Below are 22,516 nucleotides of genomic sequence, written 5' to 3' on the forward strand. Positions count from 1 at the left end.
CCGCTTCAAATAAGGTCTGGACTTGTTTCCCTTTATCTTTTGCCGCTGGTGGAGGAACATTGGGCTCGACATTCTTGCTCGGAGGCTTCTCGGCTTCGTCGCCTTGTTCCTTCTCTTTGTCAGAACCAGCAGGTTCTTTAGGAGTTGGAATGGGCTCTGGAATGATGGATGGATGCGTTGATGAATGGGCGCTGTCTCGTGAGTAGGTGCGACAGGAGGAAGCTCTTCGAGCACTTGGATGTCCTGAGGAAGCCAAATGTTCTCAGGTTTCCTCAACTCGGAAGTCGTGGGAATCCCTGCCACATTCAGAGCTTCTGCCCACACTTGTTGGCAGTACTCCCTACATAGCTCTGCGGACTCCTCTGTCAGTTGATTTTCTATCGCCTCAACCCCTTCTTTGTAAGCAGCCTTCTTGGCAGCCTCCATGTTTTCCTTAAGTGTACGAGCTTCTTCCCCCACTCAAGCAAGCTCCTTCTTCAGGTTAGAGTTTTCTTGTTGGGCTTTGGACAAGTCCTCGTCCTTTTGACGTAGAAGTTTTGCGTTGCCCCTCCACCTGAGTTTTCATCATTTTAAGGCTGGCCTCGGCACCATCTCTCTCCCTCTTTTCCTCTGTCAGCTACTTGGTTAGGTTCTCGTTCTCCGCAAGGGCTTGGCCTAAGGCCTTCTCGGTCTCCTGTCTGACCTCAATTTCAGCTGCAGCCTTCTTCCGAGAGTTTTCCATCCACTTTTCTGCAGCAAAGACTTCTTGTATGGCCTATGGCCTACGTTAAAGTATTAAAATAAATGTATTATTGTTAAAGCAAATTCAAAGTACATGTGAACGATTTTTTCGCTAAAGTGTAATGAAATCAGTAAGGTGGGGGTAAATACGAGACACTCACCAAAGCCAAGTCCCTTTTGAGAGAGAGGAAAAGATGTGGTTGAGTTATCTTGTCTAGGGCATCCATGTCCTTTGGTAGGAGAAGAGGTCATTCCAAAGCCTCGGCTAGGTGATGAACGTGTCCTTGTTGGAACGCCCTGATGCTGGATTGGCAGGAGATTGGGGCCCCATCTAGCTTCAGTTCAGGAGACCAGTTGGTCTGTGTACGGCGTACCTCGGCCAGGTCACGGTTCTCACCACTCTCTACTAAAGAGGCACGTCCCTTACCTTTGCCTACTTTTTGTTGTTGTTGCTGCTGCTTTAATTTCTTCTACCTCTCCATATCTACCTCCTCGGCCTCGTTTTTCCTTTTTTTCTTAGGCTCCGGAATGGGAATCTTAGGATCAGAGGGAGGAGGGGGTGGTGGTAGAGGGGGTGGGATCTGTGGCTCAACCGCGCCCTTTTTAGAGCTTTCGTACCCCTCTTAGACATCAGCTTCCTAAGAGTAGACATGTCGTCTTCCTCGGAGCTAGAGTCGGGTTGTGCTATTACTAAACCTTTTATGCCAGAATTTTCTGCAGGCACGTGCTCTTCGTCCGAGAGGATGAAGAGTTGATCCTCTCGAGGTTTCTCAGCTTCTTCAAGACGAAACTGATCAATCTCCTCGTCGAACGATTGTTGTGAGGACGCAGGTTCTTCTTGGATGGATGTTGTTTAGGAATGTGCCGAGAGAGGAATTACTACGATGGGGAGAGAGTATAGGATGATGGAGGGGTCGTCTGGGAGTTCGTGGTCAGAAAGGAAGCCTCGTCGTGAAATATCTATCCTTTTGCGTCGTTGGTCTCCCGCAATGATTGCGTTGTCAATCTCTTGGAAATCGTCTGATAAAGGATCGTATCCTAATATCAGGTGGGTTGCTCTCACTTGTAGGTCTTCGCTAACAAACACTTCGGATCGAAGAACGCGGTTAAGGTCCACAACGCTGCAAAGACTTAGACGCGGCCGTACGTGTTGTTTATCTGTGAAAAACATCCGAGGAGACGAGCATGGTTAGATTAGCAATGAATATCAAAGAATGGTGTAGTAATACGCAATGTAACCAAAAACGGTAAAGTTAATGGGACCAAGTCACAAGTTAGGGAATCTAACTCCTATGAAGTCACACCTGGGTCTCCCCATTCGACTGGGCAGTGAGGACCATCAGACCAGTTTCCCGAGGCGATAAGATAGTCGTCTTTCATGCCTTTGTTGGATTTGGGAAGACAGGATATGAGCCTAACAATGTTAGATCTGGATTTAAGGTAATATCCTACGCCTTTAAGTTTATGGCACTCGTACATGTAAACGACGTTGTGCCATGTGAGGTTCAGACCCATTTGTTCATTTAAAGCGTCGACACAACCTAATACTCTAAACACATTTGGTGTGCACTGATCTGGGCGTAACCTATGGTTACCTAGGTATTCGCTGGTTACGTTTCTCATGGGAAGGGTCATCCCACCTTCTAGGAATGCGATGATGGGGATGATAACTTCTCCCTCTCTTTTAGCGTTACCTTTGGCTTCTACTGGGCAATATCTCAAGCCTATGTCTTGGGGAATATGATATTTGGCCCGAAAACTTTCCATACCGGCGTCGATATCTACTAAACACTTAAATCTACCCATTTGGTGGGAGTGAGAATGAAAGTTTAGAGAAGGGGAGGGGTCTAGTTGGTGGCCGAGGACAGAAGCCGAGTAGAAATGAGTAAAGGAAGTTGAGAACTTACGGGAATTAGTTAGGCGATTCTTCACGAGCTTCTTGAGAGGAAAGAGAGTGAGTAACTCTTAGACTTGATTGATTTCTGAAAGGATGAATGTAGATTCGTTTTCCTAGGCGTTTTGGCGTGTGGGAGGAGGCCTCGAATCAGAATTATCCCGCCCAAATTTTTAGAGCGAACCCGGACCGTTGGATGCGTATCTCATCGTTGAACGTGGGGAACAAGACGTAACTTGCAGTCATTAATGCGAGTGTTCCGGGTTTCGAAACGTCAGGGGCGGTTTTAAAGGAACGAAAGGACCCCTACACGTGTGGCGGTGTGCAAAGTGTATGGAGGGTTCGCTGTTGGTTCAAAACTCCATTTCTCTCCTCGAATGGGGGGAAAAATGAAGTTTTGAGGGGCTATTGTGGGGGTAAAAATGCTTAAATGCACATTTGGGCCTTGGGCCTAGTTTGTTGGTATAAGTCTGTTCAATCAGAGTCTTCGAGACCCACAGGCCAATCCGCTGCAAAGGGCAGAGGAGTTGTTCGAGGAGGAGTATCTCCTCGGACAGGCCTAGTAAAGGCCATGGGACGTGCTAAAGGATTTAGAGACAGAATTCTGGAAGATCTGTTGGGTAAAGGCTTGATCCAAGCACTCGTTTGAAAGAGGAACGTGTGAGAAATATCTGAGGAAAAAAGCTGCTACTACCGCATTAAAGGCCCTACATCTACCTCCCTAGCCGCATTAATGGAGAAATGACATCTGAATAGTAATATTCAGCATTCCAGCTATTATTTGAAAACTTCAAGAAGGTGGTGGATGGGACAAGTATCTATGAGGAAAATCTGTGCTACAAGTGGGAGAAAAAGAAGAGAAGAAGAGAGATATAAGGGGACAGGAGAGGTATGAAGAAGGGGGCGAAAGAAAAAAAAAAACTAGAAGACCAATTGTAATCTTTTGCTTAGAGAAAGAAAGGCAATACAAGTGGTCCTCGGCTTACGTCCGAGGAGAGTTTTTGTCATATTCATCTGTTATTTGCATAGATTGTGATATTCTAGCCTGTTTGTCAACTCTCCAATATCCCTAACCTAGATTTCAAACACATACTCTACAAATTTCATTGTATAAGACTCTTTGGGCCTAGGTCTGTGTAGTGATTGGACCGGGTACAAATTGTGCACTTACATATATAATAATAGTTTTCAAAAAAAAAGGAAGGGACATTCCCACCTGCCCAATGGTGGCTCCATCCTAATTGAAGGTGAATGTGGTGCAATTAATGTTAAGGGGAGGGGCTCCATCCCCAATTGAAGGTGAGTGCAGTACAATTAATGTTGAGGGGAGGAGAGGTTGTTAGTGCTCAAAGGACTATTACTTCTGAGGAGATTTGTTTGTTTTCATTGTGGCTGAGATTGCTTGATATTGAACTTAACCTCTAGGGGAGTTAAGTTTGCTTCTGAAGATGACAAGGTTAAGTAAATATTTGACCATCAGATCTATTCAATTTTACTGATATTTCTTTAAAAAAAAAAATTTAAAACTTGTTATTTGAGTTCCATTTAAAAAAAAAAAAAAACAAAACTTGGTTAGTACCATTGCGTACCCTTAGTATGATAGTTACTTTGCAAGTATAAATTCTTGTAGGGTGCAAAGGGTAAATGTTGGGGTTAAAGTCACCTGAAGGGAGCTTCACACATATGCACGTAAATTATGTTGAAGTAGAATTCTATCTTAGATCCCAAAAACAAAAAACAAAAAAAACTTGGTTAGTTGTTACCTTCTTAAATTTTACCTTATCAATTTAAACATATAAATAATATTACAGTCACAAACCATTTTTCAACATTTTTACAAACTATATGGAGATAGTCCACACTCCACAGAGCTAAGAGTCCTTTTCAATCTTTCAAGTATCATCAATTTTCTTTGATTATGGTGGGTGAGTTTGAAAAAATAAAGAAATCTATATCATATTTCATATTAAATATTACAAATTTAAAAAGTGAGTTCAGTATTATGTTATTTAAAATTTTAATAACGTGTCATCATATAACCTAATATATATATATATATATATATATATATATATATATATATATATATATATATATATAAAGTTAAAATATTTACTAGGATATAGACTCTAATTGAATATCTTAATTTGTGTCCACACTTATATATCATCTTAATAATTTGTGCGAGTAATGTCTCCTATCACACATTTTGCTATATATCAAGTATCAACTCTAACACTATAAATATTCCATTGCCACCGCTTTTTTCTTTATTGCACTCTCACCAATCCATCACCAGGAGTGTCATAAGGTTGATTTTTTTTAAAAAAAATGACCAAATTAAGATGAGAGAAATTTGTAATATGAGAGATTTAAAGATACAATCTCCACTTTTACGAATGTAGTGGAGCAATTAGAGAAAGAGAAACATAGAGAAAGACAAAAGGAAAGAGAAAGTAATATAATAAAATTTATTAAAAAATAAATGGTATGTTCATACTTTCTTAATTGAGTTTTGAGTGATTGTCTTCATTTGAAATTAGTGGGAACGTGGGAATAGATGTGCAAGATTGAATTTATTTTTTAGAATTTGAAGAAGAAAAAGAAAAGATGATAAAGATAGAGAAACATATAAAATGAAGTAACTGCTTGTTATGGGGAGTATAAAATTGGTGGGAGTGTGGGAGTAGATATGTTCAACAATTCAAGACTCAAGAGAACAAAGGGAAAAAAAATTGTACATAACCAAAATAAAATAAAAAAGAAAAAGAAAAAATATTTGCTGGTAAATTGCATTTTTAAATTTATCTAAAATTTAGAAGTTTTAGAATTAGCAATGTTACATGTTTAACCCTATTATTGAAACTTTCTAAATAGGTCAATTTAAGAATATTTTGGATATCAAAAAGTAAAAATCCAGACAAAAGAAGTCTCTTAAATAATAGTATATAGAAGCATACTTGTTTAATAATAGAATGGATGCTTCATCATCATCTTTTCTTCTAATCATTTCTCAAAAAAAAAAAAAAAGTATTCTTCTAAGCTAAGAAATACATATAGTCCAATTCCTGACTATGTCCATGTCAGACTAATAATTATTTTATGCATAAGATAAATCTTCCATCTCACCCTATATGGTGAGATGTACTTGTGAGCAAGGTTGTCAAAATTGGGATTTTACGCAGGATTGTGAAAGGTAAGTGTTATTGTGGATCGTAGGATCGAATCGTGGATCGTAAGATCCTACATTATTTGAAAAAAAAACAAAAAATACAAATTGATATGTTAAAAATAATATAAATTATACATTCATTGATATAATTACCATACATGACTACATCCATTTGTAAGCATCATTTAAAGAGACCAAAAATCTCAAAACATGACACTCTATTGGGATATTTTTTATTTGGGTCCAACTGACACTCTCTCTACATTAGAGTGGAAAAACTTGGTTTATTGGAATTTTATTTTTCATTTGGGTCAAACTGAGCCTTCTATCAAGTTAAAGATTACAAGAAACTAATGTCGTTTGAGATCGTTAGAATCGCATGATCTTACCGATCCTAAACGACCGCATAAATCCTTGAAAAAACTAGATCGTTTTAGGCAGGTGGGATCGTAAAATCGTAGAACCGTAGGATCCAGATCGAGATTTTGACAACCATACTTGAGAGTGTAGAAATATATATATTCGATTAATAAGATACCTTTTTGTGTTGCACACATGTCAAACACGGACATGCCAAGAAAACTCCAACATTCATGTTAGGAGGAAAAAATATGTATACAATTTCGTATTAAAAAAAATTATTTTCATTTTAGATAATTTTTGAAAGTTTTGAAAGATTTTAGTTAATAGTTCCCCTTTTTTCTTTACAAGTACGGGGATGGAATACAGGAATAGACCCATATAGTCTCTATTCCACCATTATCCAAATTCAATGTGCTGAACCCAAAGAAATTGTCCTTGGACCAACCAAAAATGGAAGTTGTTTCGGGTCATTGATCATTGCACTTTTATTTAATTTTTTAATTTTTTATTTTTTACACTCTCAAAAAAAAAAAGCCCCTCCTTAATATACAGGCGAAGTTCTACTACAATAATATATATTCAATATATATCACAATTGGATTTTAACTAAGAGATTTCTATGCTCTTAAAATCTTTATATTCACTACAAAAAAAAAAGGTTCTATAGCCGCATTTTTAAAACATGGCTATAGCTCGAAAAACATGGCTATAGGATGATTTGGTCTATAGCCGCGTTTTTTTAGGCCACGTTTTCAACCATGACCTAAAATGCGTAACTATAGGCTTGATGGGTCTATGGCCACTTTTTTTAGCCGTGGCTATAGGACATACTCTAGCCACGGTTTCAAAACCACGGTCATATCCACGTTCTATAGCCACGTTTAAAAATGTGGCTTCAACCCATTACTATGGCCGCGTTTTTGAAAACACGGCTATAACCCCTGAATAGTTTTTTGAATTTGTCTATAGCCGCATTTTTAAAACGCGGCTATAGAATTTTTTTTTTTTTTTTTTAATTTGTAGGCCACATGGCAAATGCATTTACAAACGCTGCTATAAATTTTACAAACGCTACTATAAAAAACCTGTCACACACACAATTCCAACTTCTTAGTTATAATATCATATGTTGGAGCTCTCCTTTGAGCTTACACTGACATGTTAGTCCAAGGCCCCAAGCTGTACTGCATAGGTTCTAAGGGGGGTTGCAATATTGTAGAGTAGTGATTTTTAACCATTTCAAAAATAAATAAAATCATGGACCCCGTGCGTTTGAAATAGTTTTCTTTTTAATTATCTTTTTTGCTAATATATATATTTTTTAAACCATAATTTATCTGGATTTAATTGTATTGTTTCTCACTTTTAATAAATGAAGTAATTAATAAAAAAATCAATTGAACCACGCACACACAGATATTCCTTCAAAACTTTTCCCTTAATTATTTATATTTTTATTATAATAGAAATTTATACATGAAGATTCCATCATCTTAATTGCCATTTTACAAAAGGAAAGGGTCTTTTTAATTATCTATCTGTTGGAACAGTAATGAAATGTTTTGAAAAGTAATAATTAACTCATGAGATGGAGTGTGGGTGAAAGAAAAGTGGGGAAGATGATCCTTCATTTTTTTTTGGAATTGATTTAGTTCATTTTATGATATAAAATAATGTTAATTAACAAATCTAAAATAAACATGGTGTTATTTTTTGATAATAGAACAAATTTTATATCTCTTCCTTCTCCAAGAACGGTTTATAGAAGAGCCAAAATAGTGAATGAGAGTTTTTCCATTCATTAATTCCATAATTTTGAGGGTTTTTGTGTCTGAATTTTGAATAAAATATTCCTTGCATTCTAACAAAATATTACCTTATTTTTAGAAAAAAAAAAAAAAAGAAAAAAAGAAGAAGATGTTTTGTAATACTTAAAGACAAATCTTAACTTATCTCTACTAGTTTTCAAATAATAGAAATCTATTCTAGTCATGATGGGAGCATTTGCCCAATTGACACGTCTGAAGGAATCGATGCTAGACTTATTGGATCCTTAGCAATTCATTGGGGGTTCCTAGAAAGTTGTCTTTCTATTGGATTGTGAGTCTCTTTATTAGCTCGTTTGTGGTGTACAATTTCATATTTATGCTCGTCATGTCCTTTATATGGAAATCAGAGGCTATGACACTATTCCTTTGACTCATACTGATGAGAATTTGACTCCACAAGAAATTGAGCAAAAAGCTGCTAAATTGGCTTATTTGTTGTGTGTACCAATTGAAGATAAGCAGCAACCAACCGTTCTTATTGGATTAGTGAATCTTTTTTTAGTGAATGATAGATCACTACAAGTGTGGGAGATACACGATTTAAATAATAGAAACAAGGCTAAATATAATTTGATCATTATGAGGTAAGGGAGTTGTTTATTTCTCTGTCTTCATATACTTGATATGGTGCGGAATCAAGTCAACTGTACCATTAATGAATTTTCAACTATCAAACAAAGACATTTAAGGTTCAAATTCCCCCTCTTAACTATCAAATTATTATTAAAAAAAAAATTAGATAACATTGTGCACCAAAATTCATAAAGCTAAATTTGTACCATAAAATATATCATCTCAAGGGGAAGGAGAGAATTGACCATGAAATTGATCAATTTAACTTTTCAAGTTTTTGGGGTGGGAAGGGAACAGAAAAATTCAAGAAGACAATAATAATGATGGGCAAATGATGCATTAACTAGAACTAGTATGTAGCCTCGTGCATATGCATGGGTATAATTAAAGATAATCACAATTATACATATCTTTAAGAAGCTATTTAAATTATACATAATATTAGTTTACACTTTTTTTAAACCATACATTTCTAAAATATGTAATAGTTCTTATTTAGATCCTTCAGTTTTTTCACTCAATTATTTATTTGCCACAAAAATTAAAAAAATAAATAGATATGTGGTGAAAAATTAGGTTTTAATTGAAATCCAATTTAGAATCTAATTGAATTTGGACTCTTTAATTTATGCAAATTCTAAAAGGAAAAAAAAAATCATTTTTCAATAATTTATTGATTGTTATTCTATTATGCACAAATTCGTAGCAGTTTTATATAGTTTTCTTGATGTTTGTACCCTGACTACACTCATTAACAAAGTCATTAAAATTAAGCAAACCTCTAAGTGGAAGTAAGCTATATTTCTACCTAAAATTAACAAAAATGCATTAAAAAGTACACAAAGATATAATGCTGCAAAGTTTGAAGTTTTAGTAAAATATATGCCATTTATTTTTATTGAAAAAAAAAAAAAAAACTCTTGAGTGGAAGTAACGCGGCTATAACCCTTGTTTTTTGTAGCGATGGTTAACTGTCCAATTATTCTAAAGTCTTGATTTTATAGTTGAAAATTGGCTACAACAGCTCTAAGAGTCTGTTTGGATACCGTTTATTTTGCTAAAAACTGAAAACTTATTACTGAAAATATTGTAGCAAAATAATTTTTTAAAGAAAAAATATTATAGCAAAACTCATGGCTGTGTTTTTCAACTCTTGGTGGTCTGTTAATAGTACCCATGAGACCTACTAAAAAAACACAAAACATGCATAACGTGCAAACATCCTCTTCTAAACGCACGCAAAGTCTTTAACACTAATTGCTTGAATTGAAATTTTCTCCAAAAAAAAAAAAAAAAAATTGCTTGAATTGAAATGAAATGGAGACAATTGAAAACTGGAAAGAAATTTGTATAGGAATTTATTTGCCAATTGCCAGCTTGCAGCATAAATCTCTCCGCATCTTTCTGAATGCTTTTCATCATCGCAATCAAGAAAATTCATATTTGGCTCTTTGCAATTAAACTCGAGAATAATGCTAGAGTTATAAATTATTTTACAATTTTTTTTATAAATTGTTTATGCGATGAGTGATTATTGATAAATAAATAAAAATAATATTAATAATGGGTCTAAATAAAAATCAATAAAAAGTCAACCACATTAGTATTTTATAAAAATATTATAAAATAATTTGTAATCATATTATTATTCAAAAATCAATATATTTCGTTGGGATTTATTAGGAAATCCCCATATACACATTCATACTACTTTTTAAGTTCATTTTATATTTTTATAGGGTTTAGTTTACCTATAGTACTTTTTTAATTGGAATCTCCTTTTGTTTTAATGAAAAACTGCCACGTCATCCACTAAATAAATAAAAGGTGAATATTAAAACTCACTACCACTTGTCATTGTATAATTTCAAAAATAAAAAGACATCTAGTTAAAAAAATACGAGAGGTAAGCCAAACCCATTTTTATATTAAGTGATAAGTGACTAGCATTGATTGGTGTTGAGTAAAACTCAATCAAAGGCTAGAGTAGAAACGACTTTATATAGATATTCCAGCATAAAATATTTGCCATAATTCCATTACATGTGAGGTTAGTATGCTGGAGCAAGATCATTTTAGTTGTAATCATAAATAAACATTCCATCATTTCATTGGACTGTTTTCCATGCGTAGTCATCCAGCAATGTCAAGAATATAATATTGCAGCGTGTTATATCAAAATCGAAACAAAATTCAACCTCTCCTTTTGTTTTAAGGTGCAAATTTACCAAATGGTTAAATTTGTTGCAAACAAATTATTTTACACAATTTTACACCCCAAAAATAACTCAAAAGTCACGATGTTCATTGTGAAACAAATTGTGTACTCTTTACCAAATTCTCTCTTCCACAGGTATATTAAAATCAAAAAGACAATCTATTGTAAATCCAAACTCTACCCATAACAGATGTGAATAACATTCATATTGACAACGACCAAAGATACTGTTAATTGAATCTAGAAGTAAAGGATTGTGCATCAACCTGTAACACGTTTCAAGCTTTTATATACAAGGAGAGTTGCTTAAAGTGGATTGGTCATGTTCAGGAGAGCGTGACTAATGCTCCGGTAAAAAAGAGTGAGTTGATCCAAGTTGAGGGAACCAAAAAACAAATAGAAGAAGGCCAAAATTCATTAGTAAAAGTATTAAAAAATAAATACAAAAGACCTGTCAATCCCAAAAGTAGCAAAGAGTGACTTTTGATAGAGTAGAACAGTAGAAAAGAATACATGTGACCGACTCTAACTAATTTGTTGAGGATCCATAGCCAACTCTAGAATTTTGGGATTAAGGCTTTGTTGTTGTTGTTGTTGTTGTTGTAGTATATAACTCATTGCATGAAACACCCATAAGAGCCAAAAAATTGGCAGACTTCCCAAAAATTTTGTTTAAATGAAACACCTTCTGAAAGCCTCAACCAACATTTACATTCCCTTCCCCACACACACACACACGCGCAAAAACTATAAAACTGTTAAATGAAACACCTTCTGAAAGCCTCAACCAACATTTACTTTCTATATCACCTAGGTATTACAATATGTTGATAGAGACGACAGATCAAAATAAGAAATGAAGGATTAAAAAAATTAAGCTGTTGATTTCCCCTCTTCAGACACATTCCTAGATAACTGTTGCAGGAAGTTACCAAGCAGCCTCTGATCCAAAAACATATTAGGTATCTGCAAGAAAGAACTATTAAGTAAAGCCTCCACACACAACACCACACACCCACACACACACACACACACACACACACACAACTACACGAGAGAGGGAAAGACCTTTTCCCCAAAGAAAATTTTTGTATTATCAGCTATGGCCTCAACGAATTTAAGCTCAAGAAATTGCGGTGTCAGCTTCAACTTGTTTGCTTCAGCTTCCTTCAGTACACTAGAAATGTAGAGAGAGCAATATCGTTAGTCATTCCTATAATACCATATTCATATCTTTTAAACTCAAAAGTGAATCAAGCTTTTACCGGTAGAAATATGCATCAGCCAAACTCTTTTCTCGAGCCATGTATATCTGGTTCTCAATTTCTTGCTGCTTCCTGGCACTATCCTTTTCCATCAACTTTTGTTCCATGAGGATCTTACTCACATTTGCAATCTTCTCAGCTTCACTAATAGCCATTTTCTTACTTGTCTCTGCCTCTTTCTCAACCACTCTTTGTTTCTCAATAGCAATTAAGACCTAACAAAGTAACATCAACATAAAACATAGAATAATGCACTCTATTAACTTCAAAGGCTTACTATATAATAAATTATCCAATATCTTTTTCATTGACTGGGTGTGGGTGCAAACACATGCATGTACAAAGTCTGGATATAAGCAAAAAAAAAAAAAGCTTGTAATGTTGAATGCTCATAGGACCAAGGCTAACTAGTTTAAAGGGTAAACTCAATGTTCAGGCCATAAGATAAAATAATAAACATACATTAAAAGCACATTTAATTTGTTCAAAACTAAACTGAACCTTAGTGCGTTCCTCTTCCATCTGTTCAAAATTGCGTCTTATGCATTCCGGGATGGTTGGCTTTGTAACGCGAACACTCATGATTTCAATACCTGGAGCATAACGTGTGCAGTCACCCTGGAGAGCATCTTTCATCTTTTCATCAATCTGTTAGAGTTACATGCTTTGTCAATATAGCATAAAATAAATAAATAGAAAAGGATTTGATAAACACTACACTAGCTCATGGTACCATAATGTTACACAACTATATGAAGTACAGTTATAAGGAACTTCTTAATAATGCTGGCAACTTAACACCAACATAGATTCCTGAAGTCAACACAGCACTACTAAGTTAAGATTGTTCAACTTTAAGTTAAAGATCATGCTAAACAATCTATCGGATTAAACAACTAAGCAGAAGAAGAAAAGTACACTACTTCTAACAGAACTTGAAAGACTTCTTATACTGTAAAGCTAAATTGGAAGCTCCCCAAATATTTTCATTTATGGCTTTAAGGGGTACGTTTTCTTTAGCATCCATACTTGATCAAAAACATCAATATAGACTTGCTGAAGAGAGTGAGAGCTGCAGAACTGATTGATCTCATGATGAATTTTGTCATATATCCACGTATTGTCATACTGCACCCCATAGTTCAGCAGAGTGTCATGCACATGGTCCTTGTGAAGCCGGTTAACAACCTGAAAAGGCATTATAATCTGTGCATGCTGAGCATTCAAACCTTAGACCACTTGTAATTTGTAAACCATAATGTATATAAAGAGCAACATCTAGTAGCTGTACCTCTATCTTCTCAAAGTTGATCATCACACCTCCTTTTGTACCACAAGGAATATCCCTAACCTGCAATTACATTCACAGGAAATTTGAGCATTAGACTGACAAGATGAAATTCCTCAATTTTCATAACATTGAATTTTACCTGATCTGTTTGAAGGGTTACTTGAACAGGTTCATAATGGGTTATAAAAGGTAGCTTCAGATGAAAACCTGAAAATTAAGTGCATGCAGCATAATTTCTAGGAAAGCAACTACTGAATGAAAATCATAAAGAAGGGACTAAGTCAAACCTGGATCTGTAATCGTCTTTTGAAGGGCACCTCCCCTCCAGTAAACCCCAACATGGCCTTCTGGGACTTGGTGTAGAATGGACAAACCATTCCTAATAGTTGATGGTGATTGATTCCTCATCTGTAAAATTTATATTCATGTCAGAGATTTTCAAACTCAGATAAAATGATATAAACACTTATTCCAGTGGCTGAGATTCAGAACAATTCTAAAATTTTAAACGAAATAGCATTTAGTAAGCAAATTATATAGTCACTCCATAAAGAAACACTAATCTGCTGTTTTCTTTTTTCAGGTATGCCTCCCTGGCAGTAGCAATTACCAATAAGTATAGTGTAGCAAATCACAAAACCAAGCCAGGCAGCCATGAACAACATAACTATTTTTTATTGTTTATAGTTTGGTAACTCTTTTGTTCCAAAAACTTTTTCAAAGTAGGAACTAAATACTTAAAATACATTCCCATATCTTCAAAGTGGTTCTTTAAAAAGCATGCCCTCCAAATTAAAATTTTAAATATTGGTGTTTTCACATGCATACAAATTTGACATTTTCATAAGCTGCATGTTAACTAAAACTGGTTTTGATTCTAGACAAACTGGATTAATAGTCTCATTTTTAGGTCAGCTTGTATTAAACTAAACAAGCTTTGTAATTTGCCAAACATCCCCAAAAACATTCAGGAAACACAATTACAAATAGAGTAATTTAGAGATAACTCTACAATCCCAAGTGCATACTCAGTGCCACAATGTATATTTCTTTTTAATTTTTTTTTTAAATGTTAATAATCAAATGACAATGGGCTTTAGAACCACAGCTTGTAATGCAAGGTGAAATGGAACACATAAAAGTCCTCTGTCTTACTGTTACTGTTCTATTTTATGCTTAACGATTCATAATCATTAATCAACCACACTTCCCTCTTTCTCCTTATAAAGTAATAAAAAAGGGGAAGAAAAAGAAAATTCAGATGCATGACATACTGCAGTTAGTGTAGTATAAAGTGGAAGACTAAGAGTGGGATAGAACATTTTTATTTGTAATGGAACACCATTGAAGCATTTCTACTAGAAGCTATAAGCTATTATTCACTATGATGCACCTCTGTAATAATCATTCAATGAGAATATTGATGCATGTTGAACCTGACTTGCAACAATGCAAGCCTGCACAGAACAAGTACTACCATCACCATAAAGGGAAACAAATACTGGAAATAATCTTGAGTCACATTTTCATACCAAAGCAATTTGATGAATTCTAATTCACATATTACAGATCCTGAAATGAATTGAAGAATTTTACAATGCCAAGACATTGATACAAAATAGCAATAGCAACACGGATTATATGAAAAGTAATAAAACCATAATTGAACTATGATTTAAACTAACAATGGCAACAACAAGGTTTAATCCCAATTTTTTGTGGTCAACTATGAATCTTTAACAGATTAGTTAGCATCGGTCACATGAATTTTTTTCTCCATTCTATTCTATATGAAGTCATACTCTCTGTTACTTTGGATCAACTTAAACTTTTTATCAGTGCGGTAATTACTCTCTTTTGAACATGATCAAACCACCTCCACCGACTCTCATTTGTCTTTTCATCAATAAAGGCTAAATCTATCTTTAAGCAAATATCCCCATTTTAGTAACTATCTTTCTCTGTATCTTCATTTATTTATCTTAACATTCTCATTTCAACCACACTCATTTTATGAATATATTACTTCTTAACAGCCCAACATTCGATACCATTGAGCATAATTAATCATATAGCAGTCTCATAAACTTTTTCGATCTTAATAGATATTCTTCAATCACACAATACTCTTGATGCACTTATCTTTAACTATGATTTTAACTAAGATGGAAATTAATCTAAGAAGCATGGCCACTGACATAACATAGTACACAACAATTCTTGAATAGTTATGTTTATTTCTAGTTTTCAGACTAAATAACATCGATCAAAATCTTTAAAAACATATCTAAAATCAAAAGAATTTTTTTTTATTACCAAATTATATTTTTTCCTCCTCCTGACTTGTCATAGTTTGACATTTATCTGAATATATGCATGTTCACTCTCATAACGTGTGGATCCCACCTACAACTATACAAGAGCCATACACAATGAGATGGATGATACATATATCTGATGAAGAGATTTTGAAGTAAATGTGCTTCTTAGCTTAGAAGAATATATGATGAAGCATCTAGTCAATTATTAAACAACAACCATAATACCATGGCGAAACAACACTATCGAAATAAATAAAATCAAAGGGAGAATGCGATGGATTGGTAATGCTGGGGAGGGTGCAGTAAAGAACAAAGCAGTGGCGGTGGAATATTTATATATAGTTTGATAATACCATGACGAAGATGGTGATAAAGGATAAGAAGACTGCGAGAATAGCAGGGAAACCACTGCCACCACCACCGTGGCCGCCTTGAGGAGGCTGTGGAGTTTCGGCTCTCGGTTGATTTGAATCCATAAATGGCGGTTGGTTATTGCAGTGTCAGTCCGTCAAGCAGGTTAGAATTTGGGGTATTTATAGTTTTTTTTTTCAAGCGTGGAATATGAGCAAGGAATTTACGCAGAAGCAAACTATGGTTCTAGCATAATGTTTTTTTTTTTTTTTAAGGAAAAAAAAAAAAAGAAGAAGAAGAAAAGAAAGAGGAAGAAAAGAAAGTCAAGAAAGAAGGATGCTATGACAAGAAGTCTTGCTCCGTAAATGACAATCACTCAAATGTCATTGGAAATTGGAAAAATGTTAGAGTTCCAAAAAAATTTTATCACACAAATACTAAGTTATTACGTTGAAGAATATTACGAGAGTAGTTCCAAGACGAGGGAAAAGGTTCCATACTACTAATGGATATTACGAAGTATGAAGAATTCTTTAGATTTGTTTAGATCGGTTTATTTTATTAAAATTAAAGCTAACGTGGGTGTGAAGTTTTTTTGAAACTTGAACTCTGTTGTTACTCCCTGTATCTCACCAGCGTTTATATTTGTGAAGTAATTACTGTATTAAAGTTGTGTAGTAGTTAAAATTAAATTTTTTTAACTAAAAGTATTGTAAATAAAAGTAAAAGTTAATTAAAATAATACAATAAAACCTATAAATAGTACTAAAAATATATAATGGGTCAGAATAATAAAATAAACAGACTTTTTAATTTGTAACTAAACACACACTTAGTCAACCCCTTGGCACCTATCTCATATTTTTTAAACAACACTTTTTGGTATTTATATTTAATTCTTATTTTATTTATCATTTAATTCTTTGATTACCTTAATTTACATGAGAATTTTTTTAGAAGAATTTTACATGAGAATTTAATTTGAAAAATAATATTATTTTGTTAAAATATATGTAGTACATAAATTTATTTTAAAGTTATTTTATATGTACCGTATTTATTTAATCTTAACCCTTAATTTAGGAAATTACCTTATTTAATGTCTTTTTTTTCAATATCTCTTATCTCAAAAAATATTTTTTTGACTGAAAAGGTGAAATCTGTATTAATTTAAATGGACAAAAAGCACATAAGTAAGATAGGCTCCTGATGCAACGCAGTGCAACGCAAACTAGCCTGGCGACAAAGGAGGACAACAAAGAAACATCATTGCACTCGCCTCATCAAAGAGGACTGCTGGTATTATCTAATCTCTTATTTAATAATAAAGGTTATATTTATAATATTTTTATAATATATTTATAATAAATTAGAGGTGGTTAGTTGTTATTGGTTTAAATTTGAACTTAATACGAAAATTACTTTATTGCCTAAACAATAATAACCAGTAACAACTTTTCACTTAAAATTTGTTATAAAAATATTATAAACATATCATTTCTCATTTAATAAAATACTGTTATTTATACCAATAAAACATTATTTGATATTTTTTTATTTTTTATACTAATTAAAAAATTAACACATATATTTACGTAAATAACATTGTGTTTAGTCAAAGAGCAATCCTCCGTGGAAGAGAATTTCAGATATTGCCACCCCAATTCCAGTGAAATGTATTGATTTTTATTGCAAAGAGTCAAATATGAATTTTCTTGATTGTGATGATGAAAAGCATTTAGAAAGATACGGAGAGATATGCTGCAAGCTGGCAATTGGCAAATAAATTCCTATATAAATTTCTTTCCAGTTTCCAATTGACCCCATTTCATTTCAGTTCAAGCAATTTTTTTCTTTTTTGGGAGAAAATTTCAATTCAAGCAATCATTGGTAAAGACTTAGAGCCATTTTAGCCTTTCAGCTATACAATCAAGACTTTAAAATAATTGGACAGTTGACCCATACTTCCACTCAAGGGTTTTTTTTTTTTTTAAATAGAAATAAATGGCATATATTTTACTGAAACTTCAAACTTTGCAGCATTATATCTTTGTGTACTTTTTTATGCATTTTTGTTAATTTCAGGTTGAAATATAGCTTACTTCCACTTAGGGGTTTACTTAATTTTAATGACTTTATTAATAGGTAAAACCGAGAAAAAATTTAATTGGATTTTAATTTGAAATTTAATTAAAGTCTAATTTTGCGCCACATATTCTATCTGATTAAAATTTTTAAATTTTTGTGCCAAGATAATTAATTCAATGTAAAAATTGAAATTCAATTAAAGTTTAATTTTATACCACGTGTCTTATCTAATGTAAGTTTTTTAATTTTTATACCAAGTGAGTTAATTAAAAGTAGAAAACGAGAAATTCAATATAAAGAAATTATAAAAAAAAATCTAAATTTTATGTGTGTGTGTGTGTGTGTGTGTGTGTGTGTGTGTGTGTGTATATATATATATAAACCAATGCTTAGAGAAAATTTAATTAAATTCAAAATTGAATTTTGCTTTTGTTAGCTTTTCATGCAAATTAAATTGTTTAGATTTTTGTTGTTATTTTTTCTCTGAACTAATGTGATTTTTTTTTATTGTTTCTATTTAGATATTTTATATGCCAGGATCTTGATTGTGGGGGGCAAAAAGATCCTGATGGGAACGTGGGCCTTTTGGGCCGTGTTAAGGAAGGCCGACCTGACCCTGGGTTTGGAAGTTGTTAGTGCTATGGGTCGGCCCATACGCCGAGGATACAAGGATCCAGCCGAGGGTGAACTTACCCTCGGACGAGCACCTAAGAACTCGGGATTTCATAATAAAGGTTAGGGAGTGACACAGTTAAGGCCAATGGTTAAAAGGAGTGAACCCTAGAACGCCCCAGAAGCACCGGTGTTGAAGAAATGTCAAAGATAAAGGCTGCTGCCTCCACATTAAAGACCCTGCACCTACCACCCTGGCCGCATTTATGGGGAAGTGACACCTGAACAGTGGAAGAGAAACTTCTGGTTACTATTCAAAGGCACTGAGAAAAGAAATATCTAGGCTAAGGGGGAGGTGAGGCAACACGTGTACAAAGCATTCAAAAGAGTAGTATATAAAGAGGAATTTAAGGCAGAAAGAAGGAGAACTTTTGTAACCTAAAAAGAAAGATAAAGACTAAGAAAGGGATATAATATAAGAACAGCTCTCGGCTTACGTCCGAGGAGGCCAATTTACAATATTCCTTATTGTTTCCAAGTATTCGAAATCCTTAGTTTGTCATTTAATCCCCACATACTTCTAACCTGGGTTTCAAGCCCACACTCTACAAATTCGTATTGTTTAAGGCTCATTGGGCCTGAGCCCATAACTGTTCTTGGGTCCAGGTGCAATTGTGCACTTACAATTGGCGCCGTCTGTGGGAATCTAGTCTAGAAGAGGTAGGGATATTATGGCAGGCTTAGGCTCTCACCATGCAGAGTCACAAGGATCACAACCGGAAGATCACTTTGAACGTCTTGAACATCGTAGGGATCGTGAGGGAAGCGTCCATACAGAATACCCAGGCGCTAGCCATACTCATGGAGGAGGTAGCACTACTCACGATGAGGGTTCTAAGTCCATGCAGAGGGAAATTAATCGTTTAAAGAGGAAGTTACGTCGCGCGCGAAGCGTAAGGTTTCCCCGTCCTCGTCTAGTTCTTCCTCAGAGAAGGATAGGGGAGTTGGGTACAGTTCAAGGTCATGTTCCCCCACCAGCGCAACATCCTCCGGTGAAGAAGACGATCAACCAACACGCAGACGTAAGAAGTTTCGTTCTGGGGCTTAGGTAACGATACCATGAGTAGGGCGTTGCACCAACTCTCTAAATCTCCGTTTTCACGGAGGATTGAGAGGGAGGCTTCCGGGGAGGTTCACCCAAGCCCACGTTTACCATCTATAATGGCCGGATGACCCGGTGGAGCACGTGAGTCACTTCAACCAGAGGATGGCGGTGCACTCTCACAACGAGACTTTGATGTGTAAAGTCTTCCCCTCTAGCTTGGGACTGTGGCTATGAGATGGTTTAACGGTCTCAAATCAGGATCCGTAGACTCATTTGGGGAGCTAACTAGGGCATTTGCTTCGCGGTTCATTACGTGTAGCGAGTCCCTCGGCCATTGGACTCGTTGCTATCCATGGCCATGAAGGAAGGGGAGACAACGAAAGCATACTCCGGCCGATCTTGGGAGATGTTCAATGAAATAGACGGCGACTTTGATGAGGTGGCGCTTAATACCTTTAAGGTGGGCCTCCCTGCGATCACGACACGAGAAAGTCTTTGACGAAAAGCCCGTACGCGGTGTACGCCGTCTTATGGATCGTATTGATGAATATAAGAGGGTAGAGGAAGACCGGTAGCAGGGGAAAGGAAAGGAGAAGGTCATCCCGCGGGGAGAGAAGGGATTTCAGTCGGACAGATATCACAACAAGCCGAGGAGGGATTACTTCGAACAATCCGGCTCGGCGGCACCCCGAGTCATAATGCGTGTTCCGAGAACCGGTGCATCGGCCATTATTAGAAAAAGTTCGTAAAGAGCCCTTCTTCAGATGGCCCGGCAAGATGGCAAGGGACCCTGCTAGAAGAAATCAAAACCTTTTCTGTCAGTACCATCAGGATGTGGGCCACACTACCGAGAACTATCGGACCACAGTGGAACCATCTAGAGCGCTCGTCGGTGAGGGAAAGTTAAGCGACTTGTGTCGGCCACCGGGCAGGTCAGTCAAGTTGGTTCAAACAATCAGAGGAACGGTTCATCTCGGCCAGCACTGGGAACAATTAATGTTATCTTCGCTGCACCTGGTAGGACCGGCTCAGGTCCCACTAGGGTTATGGCGGTTTCCCATCCGCAGGCCGAGGATGTGGGTAGCAGGCCGAAGAGATTAAAGACCACTTTACCTGTCTTGGGTTTCTCCGAGAAGGATAAGGTAGGGACTATCCAGCCCCATGACGATGCTCTTGTGGTTACCCTCAGAATAGGGAACTATGATGTGAGGAGGGTGATGATAAATCAGGGTAGCGGTGCAGTTATCATGTACCCTGATCTATTTAAAGGGCTAAGATTGGAGTTGGAAGATTTAACCCCTTATGACTCCCCACTTATAAGCTTCGAAGGAAGGGCCGTTATGCCGAAGGGACAGATCCGTTTACCCGTTCAATCCGGCACCGAAAGGGTTGAGGTAAATTTCATTGTGGTTGACGCGTACTCTCCATATACAGCCATCCTCGCCAGGCCATGGTTGCACGCCTTGGGAGCTGTCTCATCTACCTTACATGTTAAGGTGAAATTCCCCTCGGGGGAGCACGTTGAGGAAATCCTCGGCAGCCAGGTAGTGGCTAGGCAGTGCATATCCGTTGCGGTGCTTCGTCAGTCAGAAATTGAGTCATCAACCTTGCCCATCCAGGAGTCATAGCAATTAACAGCTCCGGAGGCACCTGGGGCGATGACCGGAGACGAGGCTATTTGTGAGGAGTTAGAGAAGTTTGTAATAACAGATGATCCGGAGAGGTTTTTCCAAGTTGGCATACTTTTGCCACACCAAGAGAAGATGGAGTTGTTGGAATTTCTGAAAGATAATTTAGATGTTTTTGCGTGGGACCCCTATGAGGCTCCAGGCGTAGATCCGAACTTTATTTGTCATCGTTTAAACGTCAATCCTGCCATTGTTCCGAGGAGGCAGCCACCTCGGCGATCTTCCCGAGAACATTCTGAAGCGTGAAGGAAGAGGTTCTTAAACTCAAAAGGGCGGGGGCTATCAAAGAGGTTTTCTACCCCGAATGGTTGGCTCATCTTGTTGTTGTTAAGAAGAAGAACGGCAAGTGGAGAGTATGTGTGGACTTTGCGATCCGAACAAGGCCTCGTCCTAAAGATTCGTTCCCAATGCCACGGATTGATCAATCGGTAGATGCTCGTTGGACATCCTCGGATGAGTTTCTTGGACGCCTTCCGGGGTTACCATCAAATTCCCTTGGCGTTAGAGGATCGAGGAGAAAAGCACTTTCATTACGCCAACCGGGAACTATCATTATAAGGTCATGCCATTTGGATTAAAAAATGCTGGGGCTACTTATCAAAGAATGATGACCCAAATGTTTGAACAGCAACTGGGGAAAACCATCGAAGTGTACGTGGATGATATGGTGGTGAAGAGTAAGACAATACCTTCACACATGACAGATCTGGCCGACACATTCCAGGTGCTAAGGAAGTATAAATTGCGCCTTAACGCCTCTAAGTGTTCTTTTGGCGTAGGATCTGGGAAGTTCTTGGGATTCATGATTACTCATAGGGGAATAGAGGTAAACCCAGTGCAAGTTAAGGCTATTCAGAATTTGCAGCCGCCTAGGAACCCAAAAGAGATTCGAGAAATTGACCGGAATGATTGCTGCGTTGAATAGATTTATTTCTCGGTCGGCGGATCGGTGTCATCCTTTCTTTCGGTTGTTGCACGAGGTGGAAAGGGTTTCAATGGACCGAGGACTGCGAATTAGCTTTCCAA

At 36.2% G+C, this 22,516-nt stretch overlaps 1 protein-coding gene across 1 annotated transcript; it reads right to left on the minus strand.

Moving 5' to 3' along the window:
- Window positions 1-11,272: 11,272 nt before the first annotated feature.
- LOC142629534 (uncharacterized) lies at window positions 11,273-16,252 on the minus strand. The gene is made up of 9 exons (XM_075803541.1): window positions 16,000-16,252; window positions 13,613-13,733; window positions 13,465-13,532; window positions 13,326-13,385; window positions 13,064-13,222; window positions 12,536-12,682; window positions 12,035-12,249; window positions 11,838-11,946; window positions 11,273-11,735 (listed from the first exon to the last, which is right to left on the minus strand). The coding sequence occupies exons 1-9, from the start codon at window positions 16,120-16,122 to the stop codon at window positions 11,643-11,645; spliced, it is 1,095 nt and encodes a 364-aa protein (XP_075659656.1). The 5' UTR covers window positions 16,123-16,252; the 3' UTR covers window positions 11,273-11,642.
- Between the last annotated feature and the right edge of the window lie 6,264 nt (window positions 16,253-22,516).

This window comes from Castanea sativa, chromosome 3 (assembly GCF_040712315.1).
Source record: "Castanea sativa cultivar Marrone di Chiusa Pesio chromosome 3, ASM4071231v1".
Taxonomy (NCBI): domain Eukaryota; kingdom Viridiplantae; phylum Streptophyta; class Magnoliopsida; order Fagales; family Fagaceae; genus Castanea; species Castanea sativa.

Excerpts from the sequence above, each read along its gene's own strand:
- LOC142629534 (XM_075803541.1), bottom strand. The coding sequence starts at position 16,122 with ATGGATTCAAATCAACCGAGAGCCGAAACTCCACAGCCTCCTCAAGGC. Across the intron at positions 13,734-15,999 it reads TTATCACCATCTTCGTCATG|ATGAGGAATCAATCACCATC; the intron begins GTATTATCAAAC and ends TAAATTTTACAG. Across the intron at positions 11,736-11,837 it reads AAATTTTCTTTGGGGAAAAG|ATACCTAATATGTTTTTGGA; the intron begins GTCTTTCCCTCT and ends TCTTTCTTGCAG.